The 20477-nt window shown below is 42.0% G+C and overlaps 1 protein-coding gene and 1 pseudogene across 8 annotated transcripts in view; one reads left to right on the top strand and one right to left on the bottom strand.

The window, feature by feature from the left end:
• The window catches only part of DISC1 (DISC1 scaffold protein), a 350357-nt gene that overhangs the window by 10754 nt on the left and 319126 nt on the right, over window positions 1-20477 (bottom strand). For 2 of the 8 annotated variants that reach the window (XM_041749369.1, XM_041749368.1), the window contains exon 11: window positions 17380-17656. In XM_041749369.1, the coding sequence (XP_041605303.1) occupies window positions 17380-17656 (277 nt within the window). Of the gene's footprint in view, window positions 1-11961; window positions 12130-12233; window positions 12424-13752; window positions 13968-17379; window positions 17657-20477 lie in introns of those variants that run through there. The other 6 variants (XR_005986855.1, XR_005986856.1, XM_041749370.1 and 3 more) reach the window with 6 other exon arrangements.
• On the top strand, window positions 1872-3299 carry LOC121487536 (annotated as a pseudogene).

The following is a 20477-nucleotide window of genomic DNA, read 5'->3' as shown; positions in this document are numbered from 1 at the left end:
CCCCTTTGCCTCTGGTCACACTATTCTTCCAGCCATTCTGATACACGTTAGGTCCTCAAAAGTGTTTGTAAAACCTCTACTACCCATTCATCCCACACCCGCAAGCACAATAACTTGCATATAGAAGCTCACGGACTTTTAAAAGAAAAGAATAAGCAAGGTCCAAAAACTGAGGAAAGGAAATAGAGAATCTTAGAACAAAGGAAAAGGAAAAATGCAGCATTATGCTTAGTGAGATAAGCCAGACAGAGAAAAATAAATATTGCATGATATCACTTCTACGTGGAATCTTAAAAAGCCGAATTTGTAGAAACAGAGCATAGAATGGTGGTTACCAGGGGCTGGGTGGTGGGGGTGGGGTGGGATGGGGATAGGTGTGGCGAGATGTTTTAAAAGGACAAACTTGCACTTAGAAGATGGGTAAGTCCTGGATATCTAATGCACAGCACAGTGATTATAGTCAACAATACTATAGTATAAACCTCGAAAATCCTAGTAGACTAGATGTTAAATGTTTTAACCACAACAAAGCAAGGATAATTATGACATGATAGAGGTGTTAGCTAATGCTAGGGTGGTAATCACTACGATATATACATGTCCCAAGTCAACGTATTGTATAACTTTTTTTTTTTGAGAGAGAGAGAGACAGAACACACACTTGCACAGGAGCAGGGGTTGGGGGGACACTAAGGGAGGGGAAGAGAGAGAGTCTTAAGGCTCCACTCCCAGCGTGGAACCCAATATGGGACTCAATCTCACTCCCCTGAGATCATGACCTGAGCCAAGATCAGGTCAAGAGTCCAACACCTAACTGACTGAGCCACCCAGGCACCCCAACTTCGTTGCTGTTCTATGTCAATTATATTCCAGTAAAAAACCATAATACATAAATAAATAGATAAATAAGCAGCAAAGAGCAAGCTCATTAAAATTTAACAAAAAATAAAAAATAAAAACAAATAAAGTTTAACCTAATGTAAAAGTGATTATTTTCCCAACCCTGAGTGAAAGTCTTAGAAGGTACACTAAAAAGATTTTGCCTAAGGGAAGAATTAAGATACATATTTAGATTAAACTGTAGGGTTACTATAAAAGTTGCACTTAATACCCAACAACAACAACGAAATGCCCAAGTGTAGTGATATTCACTGTTAAAAAGGCCTTAGAGATAATGAGCTATGTAATATTATAATTGGAGGCCATGAATAATCATTAAATCCAGATATGTAATTTAACATTCATTATATTACCTCCAGAATGCTTTTGAGTTTATATTCCAATTGGTCAACTATATTAGAATAGAACGGGGCTAAGGGGAACTATAAATAACTACCGCAAATATTGGAAAAGCCTTTTATACTGCAAGTAAATGTATATACAGAAGAAAAAAATTTAGCGACAGCATCAAACAATTTCAAGGACAAATGGACACAAACAAGAAGGCACGTGAAGCATGCATGAGGGTCTGCCCGTAATTGACCATGGCAGTGATGATGAGAAGACAGCAAATGTATACAAATCACATATACATCCATATATTACTGATCCTAAAAGTAATCATGTTATCATTCAACGATGCAAAATTACAGGGCGGACAAATCACACGGAAGTGGAGACAGTGGGCAATGAGCAACCCCACAGTCATGCGTGAAATACATGAGACACTAGGAGAAAGATCATCGGAAGGAAAATGACCGGTGGCAGTGAGACCACGACTCCTGCACCAAGGAGAAAAGCACAGTGTTTGGGGGAAAATACAGACAGCTGAAAATACACTCGAAGAGAGGAAAAACACAGGCTCAGAACACAGAATTAAGGAATTGAAAGCACTTAAGATAGAGAGGCAACTGACTTAATCCTCACCTTCAAGCTAAAACAAATACAAATCAAAGCTGAATTAGAGAAAGAGAACTCCAAATCTAGAAAGCAGCAGCTGGTCCCTGGCTTCCTTCGAGTAGCCAAGCTGCTGTAACGCAGAAGCACAAGTCCTCTCTCCAGACTGAGCAGCCTACGGGGCATTCAGCTGGTTTTCTACATTAGCTCAGGAAGGTTTTCCTGACCAACTTTCTCCATGGCTTGTATTGAAAGTGGCCTTGGGGAGCATGCCCCTTCACCCCGTGGAGTAGTTGCAAATGAGCGTGGGATCTGGGAGCCGCACCCCGACCACGTGTCTCTCCAGTGTTCCAGTTCCAGGCCGAAAGATGTGGAGCCTTGGGGCCACCATCGCGTCCTGCTGAGACCTCCCCGCAGGGTGCTGCCTGACCTGGCCAGAGCAGCTGGAGCGCCCCTCCGAGACCGCCCCTCCGAGACCGCAGGAGCCTGCAATCCTGTGGACAGTTCCAGAGCTCACAAACACCCCTAAGGGCCACCACCTGCTGTTGCGGAAGAGTCCCTAGCATAGCTGGCAGGCTGGAGGCTTAGGGGACAAGATTCTATTAATGTGTCCCAGAATTCTCTGGCAGCCCTCCCGCACTGATGATGGGGGGCAAGGGTCACCAGTGGGGGCACCGAGAGGTGGCAATAATCCAAGGCTATTCATGGCTTTGCCACGAGGTCAGGGGTTCTTTCCACAAGTAAGAGGCCTCCCACATATCCCCACAATTAGATCAGGGGTAATGATGGAGCTGCCCCTAGGAAACACAAGAATGACCAGCAAGGAAAGGCTGGCTCATGTTTCTTTCCTACAGGGAGGCCTGCGGCACCCCCTGGAAAATTGGCCAAGGTCTCTCCCTTGTCTTCCAGTACTCCCGGTTTGCCTTCTTGCCCTACTGCTCATTGCTTTATACTTCCTCGACCTCTGAGTTTCAGTCCATTTCTTGCTATGCCTATTGCTTTTGCTCCACCCCCCAATATTTGGTCCTCCGTTGCCTTCTTATTTTGCCAATTTTCCTTCCTAGGAATGCCGGCTCCTGCGCCCTCAAACAGAGAGAACTGATGACAATAAATGGAGGGGAAAAGAGGGACAGGGAAAAGGTGAAAATCACTCATTTATGTTTTTATATTTGAAACCCCCTACCCTCTTAAACTTTGTTTAGCACTAATGTGCCTTACATGATTGAAGATTCAATAAAAATTCTAAAGTTTGAAAAAAAAAAGCTGAATTAAATTCACTTAAAATATGACTTTACATACCCCGCCCCCAAACATATAAGCCCCGCCTGTTTGCCTTTTAAAATTATGTACAGATTGATAGTGATTGTGTGAATTTGGGAAAGCGATTTCAGACATGTAGCAAAAACTTTAAATTATTTAAATTTAAATTATTCATAGCCTGTGATCCAGTAATTCCATTTCCTGGAATCTATCACAAAGAAATAAATTATTTTTATTAAACCTTTTAAATAAGTATGGAGAATGCTATATATGTTAAATAAAAACATATTTAATAATGCAAAAGTAATTGCATTAAAAGCATGGGAAAGAAGAAATAAAATGTCCAGCATTAAAAGGGGTAGTTAAAATAAAAGGGATAGTATATTTAATTCATTTTTAGTCATTAAAATCATTTTAAAGACAGGAATATTTAATGATCAGGCAGTACACAATGGATAAAGTACTAAAATACTAACAATTATTATTTTGAGGGGTGGTGTTATAGAAGAGTTTTATGTTCTTCTCCATACTTAGTTGTATTTTCCACATCTCTAAAATATAAGAAAGAAAAAGGTTACCAAGAATACTGATTCAAACCATAATGGAAAAGTATGGAAGAAATACACCTGAATATTTAAAAACAAAACAAAACAAAACAAAACAATTTTGCAGATTAAAAAGACATAAAGAGGCAAAAAGAAACAAACTCAAAGAGCTTAAGATTCCATAACTATGAAGAAAAGATCTGTCTGGCAATCTGACACGAGGCTGTTGCCCTAATTACAGAATCTCTATAAGCTCCTGCACAAACCATTGCTTGGTGGCCCAACAGACTCTGCTCCTGAACTCCTCGTCCTGCCTGTGACCTGGGTGGGTGTTATTTGAGGAGTTGACAGCTTTACCATAGTGCTCTCACTTAGAACCTTGGGAAGAGAACTGATTTATGACCTGACCTGAGCAGAGACAGCCGACGAAGAGCAGATTTACATATTTCTACCAACCTGGTGAAAAATTTTGCTCTGTCCGAAGGACTCCTTCCTGTCCCTAGAGGCCACAGTGGGACCAGAGTCATGGCTATAAGGTGAACACTGTTGCAGAAGTACTTAAACTAGGGACCAGGCAAAACTTCCTTGTATTTTCCATGCTATGCTCAGGTATGGCCAAGTGTATGTGTAGCCACAGGAGTACGGCCTACCAGGACCTTGCTGCTCTGCTGTCAAGGGTCAGCTTATGACTCCTCCACCCTGAGCCTGGCTGGGCAGTTGACAATCCTTCAATGGACAAACCATGCCAAAGGTGACATGCTTGACTTCCAAAGCCAGCTCATACTAGATGATATGTCTTCTCAGATCACTTGCCCTGGAATCTGGCCTCTATGTTGTGAGAACGCCCAGAGCCCATGGACAAGCCATGTGTGAGTGTCTAGTTGAGAGCCCCACCTAAGGCCCCTGCTGACAGCCAGACATGGACAGGACTCAGCCTTCAGATGATTCCAAGCTCCATGTTGGAGTCATCCAGCTTACAGTGTGGGACAGATGGTTCTCTGCCAATTCCCTATCCAAATTCCTAACCATAGATCCATGCATATAGTAAATGGTTGTTCTAAATCATTAAGTTGGGATGATTTGTCACACAGTCACAGTAGCCACACAGCAGACTACGCAGGTTATACCCTACACAGGATTCTGAGTAGATAGATAAGACTGATGCAGAATGTGAGCAGGAAGTACACTCTCACTGGTTCTTAGCTAAAGAGTCATCCTGAAGACTGACTAGATCCTGAAGCTCAATAACATGCTAATGCCCAGGCTTGTCTCAGATGGGAAGGTCTGAGCCATGCTGGGAACTGTGGCTCTGAGATGAGATGTGCGAGAAGGAGATTTTGATGAGCTGCCACTGCCACCCTCCCTGGTCCCCAGATCTCTGGTTTCTGGTCAAATGTGCAGGCAGGGCTATGAAACAGTGCGGATATTCTGAGCAGTATATTTATTTGCAATAAGACTAACAGGGCCCCACTTCCTTCTACCTTTGGGAGAAATGACTCTCCAGTAGACACTCAGCACAGCAAGTGCTTCCACCACCAGAGGTCCCAACAACAGACCAGTGGTTATTTGTTTGGTATCTCACACTCTCCTGGAGTCTATGGGATAAAGGGCAATACTGCTGCACTATTTAAATGGTTGTGCCCTCCTGTGAAAATGAGTGTGCATACACTACAGTTATGGGATGGTAGAGTCTCTGCAGGGAGCATCAAGTGTGATTTCTCTCTTGCTTTGAGACCTCCTTTCTTGAGTGCATTCTTTTTAAGCCAGTGGATTTTAGGCTTTACTAGCAGAGATGCCCTGGCAGGAAAGCAGGGGGCTTGACTGTCAACTATACCTCAACTTCTGATTTTATCCATTTCATTTGCTTAAGCCTTGATGGAAAGTTAAAAACAAGTAAATGGAACCAGAGCTATTAAAGGGTTTTGTTTTCTTGTTTGTCTTAAAAGAAAGGAAACTTCTTTCAAAGAAGTTGTCCTTCCATAAAAGCTTTGGCAGCTCCAGCATTTCTGTTTAAGCGCACTGTACGTCAGCTATACCATTCAGAAGTCCCCAGCCTGGGATATAACTGCATGAAAATGAAGCCTCTCATCCTAACACCCACCTTGTTTCCCAGGACCTCAAGTGCAAGCATTTATAAAGGGACAGCTCCATCAGGGCCACTGAGGATGTCATGAACCCTTCCTTGAGGATCTTAATACCCAGAAGCAGAGAGAATTGGAGCTGGCAGGGGGCTTGGGAATGATCTAGTTCAATTCTTCCTTTTATACACGCAGAAAGCATCTCAAAGAGTCCTGTGTCTCATTAAAGGTCACACACTGAGAAAGTGGTGGGTTGGTGTCTAAGACACAGGTCTCCCATATTTAGCAGATTCCCCCCTCTGGATCTGATTTAGCCGTGCCAAGGGGAAACACAGAAAGGGATTTTTGTTGGGCTACTCCAGGGTGGAAGGGAGGGGGGCTTCAAAATAATGACAAATAAATCAGAGAAGTGAACAGTGCCTAAAGATACCACATCCTTTCCCTTGCACCCTTGGGACTCTGCAAGGTCTGCTCTGATTCCTAGACAGCTCTGCATCACTAAGGGGTTCTTCCTCCAGGATTCAGATAGATAGATATCAACTGGAGGTGATAGTGGCAGCCACCAGACAACCTGACTTCCATGGTGAGCTGGGGATCTTGGGTCCACATGTCCATAAAACATAAGGCTGGAAGCAGAGGAAAGCAGTGAGTCACACTGGAAGGAAGCGAGTTTCAACTTTCTGAATAAGAATAGAAGAGCCTTGACCTCTCATTTCTTTTATCACTTTGGCAGATTCCAAACTGAACATTCTCTGAACCATATCCAGCAGCTCTTCATGCACTGAGCTCCTCTTGGTTTGAAATCTGTAACATTTGCTTCCATTTTTATTATTAAACGTGGAAAAAAAAAAAACCTCACAAAAAAACAAAAACCCCACATGACCACATGACTGACACTTGATAATAAAAATAACACCCACTACAAAGTCACTGGTATTCCTAGCTGAAATGGAATTTTGTAGGATTTGCAATTCTGAACAGATAAAGTACAGGTTGTCTGGCATTTCAAAGTGGCTTTGAAAACTCTCCAGTAATTTGTCCCATCAGGCAGTCTCTTCAGCAACTCAGATTATGACTTTTCCTTTCTGTACTTCCATTCCCTCATTTAGCCCTAGGAGTGTCTTTCCTATGGGCCAGAATGAAAGAAACTTCACTGGGTAAATGGCCCCTTGGCTGACAGTTTCCCATTCTTTGCCTGGTTAATACCATCTCTCTCTTCAAAACCAAAACCCTGCAGATTCCACTTCTTCCAGGAATGCTTCTGGATTCCTGAATCTCCTATACCACCTAGACCCTGTTAGGGCTTAAGCATGAGACTCCTTTATTGGGCACATACCGGCCTATCTCCCCCACCAGGAGGTGGCATAATGGCGTCCTGCCATTTCTGTAGCCCAGTGACTACTGCCCTTGTGGAAGCTATGCTGTTTCTCAGATTGCATTACTCATGGCATCATCTAGCTGAATTGAGAAGGGCCAGACAGGAGGGATCCAGGGCTGCCAGCCAGTCTTGTGTGTTCACCACAGCACTTTCATACAAACGCATCTTTCATGGACCTGAGAAAAAGCCCTACATCTTCCCTACTATCTCTCCACATGGCTATGATTTGGGAGCACCAACTCAGCTAGACAGTATTTCAAATATAATTTCTCTAACTCACCTTATGATCAAAATCTGTAGACTTGAAAGTTTGGGCAGAAATTTTCAGCTGTGTTGAATCAGAGCTGTTGTCAAATATCTGTCCTACCCAACAAACTCGGGACACATGATTTAAAACAGAAAAGAGGATTTCCTTTGTTGGGCAGGATTTTCCCATTAAAATGACTTTCTACAACATTTGTTGACAAAAATTTATACTCAGATCCCAAAATGCATTCTGTGCCTAGACAGAACAGATGCCTAAACCTCAGAGTCTGGTGACAAACCTGAATCACACACTCCATGGCTAAGGTCTCCAAGGACTTTTTTACTTAGTGATAATTCCCATAAACAAGACTAAGTCCTTGCCTGTGACATTTGGAGAATATCAATATTTAACGTTTGAAAACTAGAGCCCATACCCAAAGGGTAGGGAATATATTACATCACAGTAATTGTTTCAAAATGAGAAAATATCTGGTAACAATATCCCCTAGGCTACACCTAGAGTGATCAGGAAATCATATTGATTATTTTTATTCTGGATAGAAAATGCATGTGGAACAGGAGGCCGTTTAGATTAAATTGTCAGTTAGCAGACAATGTTGCCAATTTTATTTATGAAGGGCTCGCACACCTAACAGAGCATACATTTCCAGAAATGTTATTCATCACTGGTGATCTGCCACAAATTTGAGCAGATGGACTACACCTTGGGTTGAGTCAGTAGATCGAGAAATTCAAATAGTTGATGTTTTTAATACTATCAAAAGGAGTTCCAAAGAGAGAGGCAGTGTGATGTCTGAAATGGAAAAAACCTCATAACTGAAGGAAGGATTACTGCTACAATTTAAAAATTACTCTGATACAATCAACAATGACTTTTGAGGTCTATACTTTAGGTGGGAAATACACTGTGCTGGATGCTGTACTTCAAAGTCTACTCTCACCACTGCTATTCAACATAGTACTGGAAGTCCTAGCCTCAGCAATCAGGCGACAAAAAGAAATAAAAGGCATTCAAATTGGCAAGAAGTCAAACTCTCCCTCTTTGCAGATGACATGATACTGTACATAGAAAACCCAAAAGACTCCACCCCAAGATTGCTAGAACTCATACAGCAATTTGGCAGTGTGGCAGGATACAAAATCAATGCCCAGAAATCAGTGGCATTTCTATACACTAACAATGAGACTGAAGAAAGAAAGAGAAATTAAGGAGTCAATCCCATTTACAATTGCACCCCAAAGCATAAGATACCTAGGAATAAACCTAACCAAAGAGGTAAAGGATCTGTCACCCTAAAAACTACAGAACACTTCTGAAAGAAATTGAGGAAGACACAAAGAGATGGAAAAATATTCCATGCTCATGGCTTGGAAGAATATTGTGAAAATGTCAATGCTACCCAGGGCAATTTACACATTTAATGCAATCCCTATCAAAACACCATGGACTTTCTCCAGAGAGTTGGAACAAATCATCTTAAAATTTGTGTGGAATCAGAGAAGACCCCAAATAGCCAGGGGAATATTAAAAAAGAAAACCGTAGCTGGGGGCATCACAATGCCAGATTTCAGGTTGTACTACAAAGCTGTGGTCATCAAGACAGTGTGGGACTGGCACAAAACAGACACATAGATCAATGGAACAGAATGGAGAACCCAGAAGTGGACCCTCAACATTATGGTCAACTAATATTCGACAAAGCAGGAAAGACTATCCATTGGAAAAAAAAAAAAAAAAACAGTCTCTTCAATAAATGGTGCTGGGAAAATTGGACATCCACATGCAGAAGAATGAAACTGGACCATTCTCTTACACCATACACAAAGATAAACTCAAAATGGATGAAAGATCTAAATGTGAGACAAGATTCCATCAAAATCCTAGAGGAGAACACAGGCAACACCCTTTTTGAACTCGGCCACAGCAACTTCTTGCAAGATACATCCATGAAGGCAAGAGAAACAAAAGCAAAAATGAACTATTGGGACTTCATCAAGATAAGAAGCTTTTGCACAGCAAAGGATACAGTCAACAAAACTAAAAGACACCCTACAGAATGGGAGAAGATATTTGCAAATGACGTATCAGATAAAGGGCTAGTTTCCAAGATCTATAAAGAACTTATTAAACTCAACACCAAAGAAACAAACAATCCAATCATGCAATGGGCAAATGACATGAACAGAAATCTCACAGAGGAAGACATAGACATGGCCAATAAGCACATGAGAAAATGTTACGCATCACTGGCCATCAGGGAAATACAATCAAAACCACAATGAGATCCCACCTCACACCAGTGAGAATGGGGAACATTAACAAGGCAGGAAACCACAAATGTTGGAGAGGATGTGGAAAAAAGGGAACCTCTTACACTGTTGGTGGGAATGTGAACTGGTGCAGCCACTCTGGAAAACTGTGTGGAGGTTCCTCAAAGAGTTAAAAATAGATCTGCCCTATGACCCAGCAATTGCACTGCTGGGGATTTAGCCCAAAGATACAGATGCAATGAAACGCCGGGACACCTGTACCCCGATGTTTCTAGCAGCAATGTCCACAATAGCCAAACTGTGGAAGGAGCCTCGGTGTCCATCGACAGATGAATGGATAAAGAAGATGTGGTCTATGTATACAATGGAATATTCCTCAGCCATTAGAAACGACAAATACCCACCATTTGCTTCGATGTGGATGGAACTGGAGGGTATAATGCTGAGTGAAATAAGTCAATCAGAGAAGGACAAACATTATATGGTCTAATTCATTTGAGGAATATAAAAAATAGTGAGAGGGAATAAAGGGGAAAGGAGAGAAAATGAGTGGGAAATATCAGAGAGGGAGACAGAACATGAGAGACTCCTAACTCTGGGAAAGGAACAAGGAGTGGTGGAAAGGGAGGTGGGCGGGGGGGTGGGGGTGACTGGGTGACGGGCACTGAGGGGGGCACTTGATGGGATGAGCACTGGGTGTTATGCTATATATTGGCAAATTGAACTCCAATTTAAAAAAAAGAATATATGAAAGAAATATTTTTTAAAAAGTCATCAACTGCTTTGTCCCTTTCTAAGGAACAGGATTAGGGTGGGGAGGGGAGGAAGCAGCTCCCTCTCTGGAGACCCTGCTCTTTGCTATAACTCAATCAGCTTACTTAGATCCCTATTTCCCTAGGCCATGTAATAAGGCATCCGCAGTAGTTGCCTATCCAAAAAAATATTTAATTCCTGAAGTTAAACTCACAGGCTACATAATAAAGAAAGGACAGGTGACAGAGCAGTCTTCCCTTATGGTTGGCAAGCCATCTGCATTTACGGATTACTTGAGCCTTGGCAGTATTTAAGTTTTTTCAAAAAAAATTTTTTTTTAACCATGCACTGCATATATGCATACCTACAAAAAAAAAAAAATGTGACTTGAGCCTCATGATGTTTGTTCCGCTGTTAAGTTTCATTCCCTCTCCTATAGCTTGAGGTAAACCAGATGTGATTACCGCCATCCATGAGCTTAGCTGATGCATTAAAGCATTTCCTTAGTTCGGTATTAAAATCACAGCCTTAAATATGTTCCTTTGGGCTGTTTTCCAAAATATTTACTTGGCAAATACATTCCCAGAATACTATATGGCTTTCTTTTTCTTTTCTTTTTATTGTCCACAAAGAGAGTATTTACCTATGACAAACTCCTGTCCATACCACGAATAAAATCTTGCACATCTATCTGAAATAGACTTTATAAGTATCTGTCTTTCCACATAAACACTCATTCTATAGGCATTAATGCCAAAGAGCAGAAAAACATGAATTAAGACACTGAAGGCATATCTTTACTTCTCCATATAATACAAGTATTCATCCAAATACCCAAGTTATATGGCTACACCCTGAGTAAGTGGTATTTCTTTTAAAAGCATCCAGATGTGAGGGGCAAAGAAAACATTTGAAATATTTAGATGTCTTTCAGTCAGAGTAAGCAATAAATTGTCTTCAAGTATCTGTGCACTAGTTCCAGAGAAGGTGCTGAGAAACAAGTTCTAAACAGAACCATTTAACAGAACAACAACAACAACAAAAAACTGATAAAAGAAAGAATTGGCTGATAATTTGCATAAGCTAATTGGCCTATGGCTTCCGGTTTACATGAAGGGCAATCTTTGAAAAGCTATATTTTATATTACAGGATCATCTAAGAGAACTTGGATTGTTTTCCTTTTGGCACACATCCAGTTGAACATCAAAGTTGAGTAAGGCCAAACTCTATTAGAAACTTCAAGGAAAAACCTAGGAGTAAATAATAGTCATACCATCAGCAAGTATTTAAATAATCTCTATTTTAACACAAGCATTGAGATATGGAGGACAGTGACATCAAATCCTAAAACCCTTTTGTATAAGGAAAATGAGAAGGGAACACGGTTGGGGGGATTCCACATAAGGAGAATGTGCTGGGCAAGATGTCTGTTGCTAAGAAATGCTGAACCACAAAGAGTAAAGATGAGCCAGGAGAAAAGAATCAAATGCTAACTTTCATCTGTGTTCATTTTAGATTAAAAAAACTTTCATTTCTAAATATTTTTTGTAAATTGTGCAACCACAAGACTACCAGAATTACTGTTTCTAAATGCCAGTCTTTGGTCCTGGTCCTGGTCCTGGATGGCACCCTTCACAAGGAGAGTATCTTCACGTTCTATGGGGACCCTGCCCCTGCTGTACAGGAGGTTCCTGACTTTGACGGCCCAGGCCCCCAACAGGTGAGAGCATCAGCTGCAGCCTAGGTATGACAAGGGGCAGAGGGTCAATTCATGTTCCAGGAACGTGAAACCCTGTATTAAAAAACAAAACAAAAACAAACAAACAAACAAACAAACAACACACCTCTCGGCTACTGAACCACTGCGTAGTGGTCAGATAAGCCTCCTGTTAACAAACACCCTTAAGTTAGTCCTTGCCAGCGAGGCGGTGGCGATTCTCTATTGATCACTCGGTGTTCATCAGTGAGGGACAAGGAATCTCCAAGGTAAAGAGTGTCCGAGAGCCCAAGGCTGGTTTCCTCAGAAGCACTGACCTATGTTTAATTAGCGAAAGAAATGCCACAGTTAGGCCCTGGAGCACAGAAGGTGATTCCACAATTTTCCAACGGGAGGGAAAGCGGCGCGATCAGGGGAGTCCACTTCCTTTCCTTGGGCAGGTGAGGGAGGCTGACAAGCTGACAACGTTAATTAACAGAGAAGCAGCAGGAGCCGGCTAACAGCTGAGGGTGAAGCCCCCTCCAACCTACCCTGCAGCGCCCCTGGGGCTCCCTCTCTCCACCTGCGGGGGGCGGGGCCGGGAGGGCGGAGCCCCGGGGCGCCTGCACCTCCCCAGCCGTGGGGTGCTGTTTGTCGCTCCCCCTACACGTGCCGGTCCTACCTGAAACTCTAATGGCGTAACATAAAGAAATACAATGGGAAGCAGTGGAACGTTTGCATGAAAGAGACGTCCCGTCTCCACAGACATCAAGTTGAGGACCTCGGGAAACTCAGTAATACTGAGGAGAGAGGAGAGAGGAGCCCCAGGGATTGGTTTTGCGGGTGCGCACTTCCCGCCCACTTTCGAGAAGCCCACTCTGGAGAGGGCAGGTGAGGCGTCGTGGCTGAGGTTTACCCATGCAAGATGGGCCGAGCGAAAAGGAGCTGGGTTTTGGAGAGACCCGTGTCCCAGAACAGGGCTGCACTGTCGGGGTCGTGGCTAACTGCGAGTTTCTTTCCTGGCACACGGCATGACTATGCCTCTTATTCCCGTGCTGCACGAGACCGCGCGGAGCTCCCGCCCTTTTCCTGGCCTCCTGCAGCCTCTTTGGTGGCAGCTACTGGCGAGGAAAGGAAGCAGCTGGAGTTAGGAGAGAGTGATCCTGTCGGGGGAACTCCGCGGGAGGGGAGCCCACTTCGTAGTGAAAACAGAAAGCCCCCAGCAGGACAGGCTGCAGACAGGAGAGAGCATCACGCAGGTATTAAGGCCAGGACGGCGAGTGCAAAAGAGCAACTTCGCAGCGGAGGAAGCCGGCTCACTGATTTCCCCAGCTCCTGTCTGGCCCCCGTGCAATTTCTGCACCGCCTGTAAACCCGGGCCAACAGCAGCTGATTGTTTCCAGAGTCCGCGGAACGGCTTGCGGGCGAGCAGCTAGCGCCGGGAAACGGCACGGGAAGAGCGATCTTGCAAATCTGAGGACGTGCGAGCTGCACCTGGCCGCGAGCCCTGCCGCCCACTTCCTCCGCCGCAGCACAGCCCCAAGCACAGGACTGCGCCTCGGGGGCGCAGCTGCAACGCGCGGGACGGCGCTGAGCGGCCTCGGGAGGGGGCCGTGGGCTCAGGGAGAGCCTTAGTGGACCACAGCACGCTCCCAGCAGGGGCGCACCTCGGGAAGGCGCGGAGCCGCGGGGCCGCTTACGCACACAGCCGAGGCTCCGAGAATGCGGCTCCCTGTGGACCTCCGTAAGAAGTCGGCAATTTTTCATGGGCGATTTGGGTTATAAAGAAACTGCCTGCCTTCGGGCCGTCATGCTTCAGTAGAGAAACCAGGGTGGGATGGCCAGACCCAGCAGACAGTTCCAAAGTAAAACCAACTCCCAGCTGCAAAACAAATAGACACTTTAGCCACGGGATGAACACGCAAGTCCCCAGACTTCAAGGACTCCCTGGAGGAGGGAGGAGGGAAAACTTAAACACCCTTCTAAATGAGATCCTTGATTATCGTTTCTCTGAGCCTTTGCTTGTCGAAAATACTCCATCTAAGTACAAACGAGATTCTTCCTTTATTAAATCTTTCTTGTCTGGGATTATCTCCCACTCATTCATTGCTCTCTTCTGCTGCTTGATAAGAAAGTCAGGCGTATTGTTTGGAAAGGTCTTAGAGATACCTGTGATTTGCCAAAAAGAGTGATAACAGACAGTCCCCTCAAAAAAAAATTTTTTTTAAAGCTCTGCTATGTATTTTCTTAAGCCTCTATTGACTTTTAGATGCATTATTTTATTTAAAGCCTTAAAACCTCATGAAATAGTTTTTACTGTCATCATTTAGGGGCTGTGGGAAGGGGGCTGTTTAGCAGATGAGTAAATGCAGCCTGCACATGGCCTAACTAGGGTCAGAGCAGAGACTCTGAGCTTTAGGTTCCTTTGCCACACCATACATACTGTCTTCTGATAGCCCTGAGCCTAGTACCACTCACTGATCCCAACATCGATACCCTCACTCTTTTTTTTTTTTTTAATATTTATTTATTTATTTATTTATTTATTTATTTATTTATTCATGATAGTCACACAGAGAGAGAGAGAGAGCGAGGCAGAGACACAGGCAGAGGGAGAAGCAGGCTCCATGCACCAAGAGCCCGACGTGGGACTCGATCCCGGGTCTCCAGGATCGCGCCCTGGGCCAAAGGCAGGCGCCAAACCGCTGCGCCACCCAGGGATCCCCGATACCCTTGCTCTTAAATAGGTGGATGTTATTTTTTTAAACTGTAATCGCCTTTGTGAAGTAATATACAATAAAATTAAAAAAATAAAATCTTTAAAAAAATAAAATTCACTCTGGTATAAAGTTATAGATCTATGTAGATAGTCATATAACTACCACCTCAATCAAGACACGGAATAGTTTTATCACACACACACACACACACAAATTCCTTCATGTTGCTTTTCATGAACAATCTCTTCCCCTAACCCCAATTCTTGGCAACAACTGATCTGTTTTTTGTTCCCATAATTTTTTCCCTTTCCCTTTCCATGTTAAGCCTGATATCTTAACATTTCTGCCACTGACAAAGGGCGTCTACCCTTCTTTGTGAATATAAACCCAGAAAAGAAATGCAGGAACAGTAAGTGGGCTGAGGCCTGGCACAGGACAGGAACACAGCAGTGAAAGCTAGCAAAATCTTTAAAATACCCTCTGTCTCTCCTATCCTGAAGAAAGCAGCAAAAAATTGTGGGAAATCCTCAGCATTTCAGTTGGTGGAGAGGAGGTGGGGTTGGAGGCAGGGAGTGGGGGTTGGAGGTCCCAGAGCTCAGAGAAGCAGCCACTGTAGCTCTCCCATTCTCTGGGTTACAGTCTGGTCTTCCTCTTCACCAGAAACTTCAAGTATCATTCTGTGATAGGGTTCTACACTATTCATCCTTGACCCTACATTTCCTACTTTGTAGCTCTGTTTTCCTACAGTCAGATTGGCAGGTGCTTATAATCTTATGGAAGAATAATCATCCCCCAGAGAGCCTGGAGGGACACAAGGGCACAGCAAGGAAGGAAGGAAGGAAGGGAGGGACAGAAAGAGGGAAGGAAGGAGAGAAGCTCCTCCAACAGGTAGAATTTGCTGAATCAATCCTGACCTCCAGAGGGGTCCCATGCCCGAGCGGACCCCATCACACACCAGGCCTGACTCCTGCCTGTCCTGGTACTGAGCTCCAGGGAGCCTACTGTGGACAGCCAAGCCTTCCTTCAAAGCCTCTGACCCAGGGCCCACAGTATCTTCAGCCCAGGGCTGTGACCCCCCCTTGCTTGGGTGGCACTTCCCTCCACATTAGAATCTTCTTTCCCGTGGGCCAACTGTAACAGGTGGCAAATTTTCAATTACTCCACCAACAGAGCTGGTGGCCACCTGCAGTGTCTTGGCTAACAAAGAAGTTGAGATCATCTATAGCTCGATTTAGAGCCTAATTTATGAGGCCAGCAGGATTTCAGAGAGTGACAACAGCCTTTTTTCTCATAAGGTTATTCAATTCAAATATAGGATCAAGTATCAATTCTCCAAGCAGTCCAGAAGGCAGTGACTATAGCCCACGTTGTCAGTGAGTGTCTGCTCTGTGAAGACCGAGGTCCTACAGACACAACAGGCAGGCCTGCTTGGGTGCGCAACTTTCTGGCAAAGGCCTAGGGAGGGGACAGATCTTTTTTTTTTTTTTTAAGATTTTATTTATTTATTCATGAGAGAGAGGCAGAGACACAGGCAGAGGGAGAAACAGGCTCCATGCAGGGAGCCTGATGCAGAACTCGATCTCGGGACCCCAGGATCACACCCTACCTGCCTACCCTGGGCTGTAGGCAGGCGCTAAACTGCTGAGCCACCCAGGGATCGGGAGGGGCACATCTAATATCAAATGTGAGCCATGAACATGAAGTAACATGTTTCACCAGGCTTTTATTTCCTTTTAATTCAGAACACCTGAGTACCTGGCCAGAAAAAGAGCTCCAAAGCCTCCTGATGTGGTACTAAAATTGGAAGAAAAAAAAAAGTTGCTTAGAGAACTTTCATTGAAAGGTGTCTTGTTAAGGTTGGAAGGGAAAGTGAGTGAAAGAGAAGGGGAGGTGGGGAGGGGAGTAAAGGGTGGGTGGGGGGAGTGGAGTTCTTCTCTGTTAATCTAGGTCAGCCTTGGAGTAAAATGTTAAATAAATCCACATTTTCATTATATATGTGATATATATATATCTCATAAGTCAAGTACCAGGTTTTTCTTAAAAAATGAAAACAGCATATTACAAATATCCATTATGACCTTGTCTAGGCCAAAACAAAGGTATATATATATATATATATATATGTATATATATATATATATATATATACACACACATATTTGAATGTTTGATTCTAATAAATAATAGATATTCTAATAAATAATGATATATAGATTCAAAATACATTATTAAATATCACGTCATATATAATAGTATATAAATTATGATATATGGCATATATGGTATATGTGATATATATATTAATTATATACCAGATTTATATTCTAACTCTATCCATTAAATTACAACACAGAACTAAATATGTCAAAAGTGATTCTTTTTGCTCTTCTATATTTTAAACTTTCACAAAAATTCTACATTATTTTGCGTTCATATTCCAGGGTTATTAACACTGTTAAAAGTTTGTATGGTTCAGTGAGTTGCCCTCCCAATATTTACTGTTTCCATTTGGAGTGTGGCCTCAAAGTACCCCTCTGAGTAGGGCCCCTGCTGAGGCTACACAGATGGACAGACCTCTTTCTGTTCGCTGCCAGCAAAGTACAGAGCTGGGCTCAGCTGAACCTTCCAATCTTCAAAGGCTTGCAAAGGGGTCTTCTTCTCAACTTCAGAGTGGAGCCTGGGGGAGATGGCAGGAGTGGTTGTACAGGCAGCTCCCCCTAAGTCATCTGTCTGCCTCTCATCTTCTGCAGATAGTATGCCCCTGGCCTCCTGGAGCTGTAGGCCCTGGATAAGCAACTGACAAGCTTCCAAGTCAGCTTCCCACACTTTTCCAAGCAGTGGACACTTGCAGCTAAAACAGAGGGGAAACAAAGGCATGAAGATTTATTCAGTGATCTATCATCCTACCAAGTCAATAGCTTAATCTGGCTAGAAGTTAGCTAGTCATCTTACAATTAACAATTTAATTTCATATAGTGGTGGATTGTTTCAACTAGAAGGTATAGAGGGGCCAAATCTGGATATCATCAAGTTAACAGTGAAATAACTATTGGTCCTTCTTAGCTACTTGATCTGCAAAGACATCCAAGATCTGGTGTGTTTTTCCAGACTCAGTGTTCCAATATAATACAGCCCCTTCTCATATCTGTGCTCCAGCCCTGCTGGCTTCCTTTGAGTCTCCAGACTTGTCCAGCTCTCCCAGCTAAATACTTTTTCATGTGCTATTTCATATGCCTAGACTGTCCCTCCCCTGCCATATTCACCTACCAATACCAATTCACCCAAGTAATGTCAATGAGTGAAGCAGTGCATGGGTAATACAAACCATAGCAACAGATATGCAGTTTCAGTGGCAGAAAGCAAGAGAGCAGAATAGACTCTGGCTAGTAGGAAGAACATATCCATCTACAGGGAGACCTTGTAGATGCTCAGGTCAACTAAAGGAGTATAGACTCAATATTCAAAAATTTTTTATTTTTTTATGAAAAGGCAAAAATGTGGAATTTTATAGGAAAATATACATTTTTTTACCCATACATTCAGCTTCAGGCTGGATATTTTCTAGACATCTTTCTTCCTTTTAATAACCCTTCCTTCTACTATGTCTAATCTACCATTCAACTTATCTATTGTGTTCTCAATTTTAGTTACTTTACTTTTCATATTCAATTTTCAGTTCAATAATTTACTATTCAGTTCAATAATTTTTATTTACTTTTCTTTTCAGTTCAATAATTTTTATTTAATTTTCTTTTCTACATTTTAGTTCACTGCTGAAATTATCTATCATGCTCTCTAGCTACTTAAAAATATTAATTGTCATTAGTTTAAAGCTGTGTTTATAAATGATGAATTCAGAAGAAAAGTGATTGAGACAGAAACAACATTATTGAGATATTAGCTAAGGACATTAAAATCTTGACAAGGGACATCAAACTACACATTCAGAAAACATTACAATCTTAGAACAGGAAGAATCTAAGAAAAAGAAGAAATACACCTGGGCTTATCATAGTGAAACTGCTGAACACCAAAGATGAAACAAAATTCGTTAAAGCAGCCAGATTTTTAAAAAAGCATTAACTTCAAAGGAACAATAATATGAGTGACAGAAATGGTAGAAGCCAAGAGATAATAAAACAACATCTTTAAAATGCTGTAAGAAAATAAGTGTCAATCTATAAATTATACAATCATTTTCAATTTCCTTCAAAAGTAAAATAAAGATATTTTCAGAGAAATAAGAACTGAAAGAATTCCTTGGCAACACATTCAGAAAAAGGAAAATTATCCCAGCTGAAAGCAAGGACATCCATAAAGAAATGAAAAACAATGAGAAGCATAAACATGTGATTAAATCTAAGTACATTTGGATGTAAAAAACAGCAATAATTTCTTTTGTAGTCTAAAATATATGTCAAATTAAAATACATGACAACCAGTGCAAAAAGAAGGAGGGTCCTTGTGTTGTCCAGAAAGCAAAAGAGTGCTCATTTATATCAGACTTTAAAAAGTCAAAGATTTATATGCAATGTTCTATAGTAATTGTAAAATAGGTTAAAAGAATGTATAACTGACAAGCTCATACTATAGAGCATTTTAAAAATTAAATATACTTAATTGTTTAAGTATTGATTTAATAAAAGCAATAAAAGACAGGAATGAACATGATACAGATGGGGACAATGGTAAAAGTAGAAACACTTATATGCAAATATATCAAGATTTACATTAAATATAAATAAATATATATATATTTTTTTAATTTTTATTTATTTATGATAGTCACAGAGAGAGAGAGAGAGAGGCAGAGACACAGGCAGAGGGAGAAGCAGGCTCCATGCACCGGGAGCCCGAGGTGGGATTCGATCCCGGGTCTTCAGGATCGCGCCCTGGGCCAAAGACAAGCGCCAAACCGCTGCGCCACCCAGGGATCCCAAATAAATATATTTAAAAGGCAAAGATTTTAGACTAGAATAAAAAATCAAAATCTAATTATATGTTGCTTACAAAAGGCATATATTAAATATAAGGATACAAACAGATCACAAGTAAAAGGGTAAGAATGATACATTATCATTAAAGACATCATTAAATACAATGATTGTCCTTCGTGGGAAAAGGACAGTCTTTTCAACATACTGTACTTATTTCAACTGAATATCACTATAGGAAAAAAATCAAATCATGATTACTGGCTCACATTATACAAACATCAATTTCAGGTAGGCTGAAGATCAAAATGTGAAAGTTTATAACACTAAAACTTCTAGAAGATAATGTAGAGTAATATCTTTATGACTTCATAGTAAACAAAGATCTTTGAAATATGAAAAGGACAAGCTGTAAAGAAAAACAAATGGTAAGTTTGACTTCAGTTATATCATGACATATATTCACCAAAAAAAACACCATTGAGAGAATGAAATTATAAGCCACAGAGTGGGAGAAATTATTTGTAATGTGCATAACCAACAAAGGAATGATTTGAAAATATATGATGACTCCTACAAGTCAATAAGAAAGAGACGGACAATGCACTTTTTAAAAAGGGCAAAGATCTGAACAGGCACTTCACAAAAGAGGGCATCTAACTGGCCAATAAGTAACTTATGAAAAGGATGCTCAACACCATTAATCATCAGGACAATGCATATTAAACCACAATGCAA

This window comes from Vulpes lagopus, chromosome 3, assembly GCF_018345385.1.
Source record: "Vulpes lagopus strain Blue_001 chromosome 3, ASM1834538v1, whole genome shotgun sequence".
Lineage (NCBI taxonomy): Eukaryota > Metazoa > Chordata > Mammalia > Carnivora > Canidae > Vulpes > Vulpes lagopus.
Note: the sequence above shows the minus strand (reverse complement) of the source record. Positions and strands in the feature narration are given on the sequence as shown.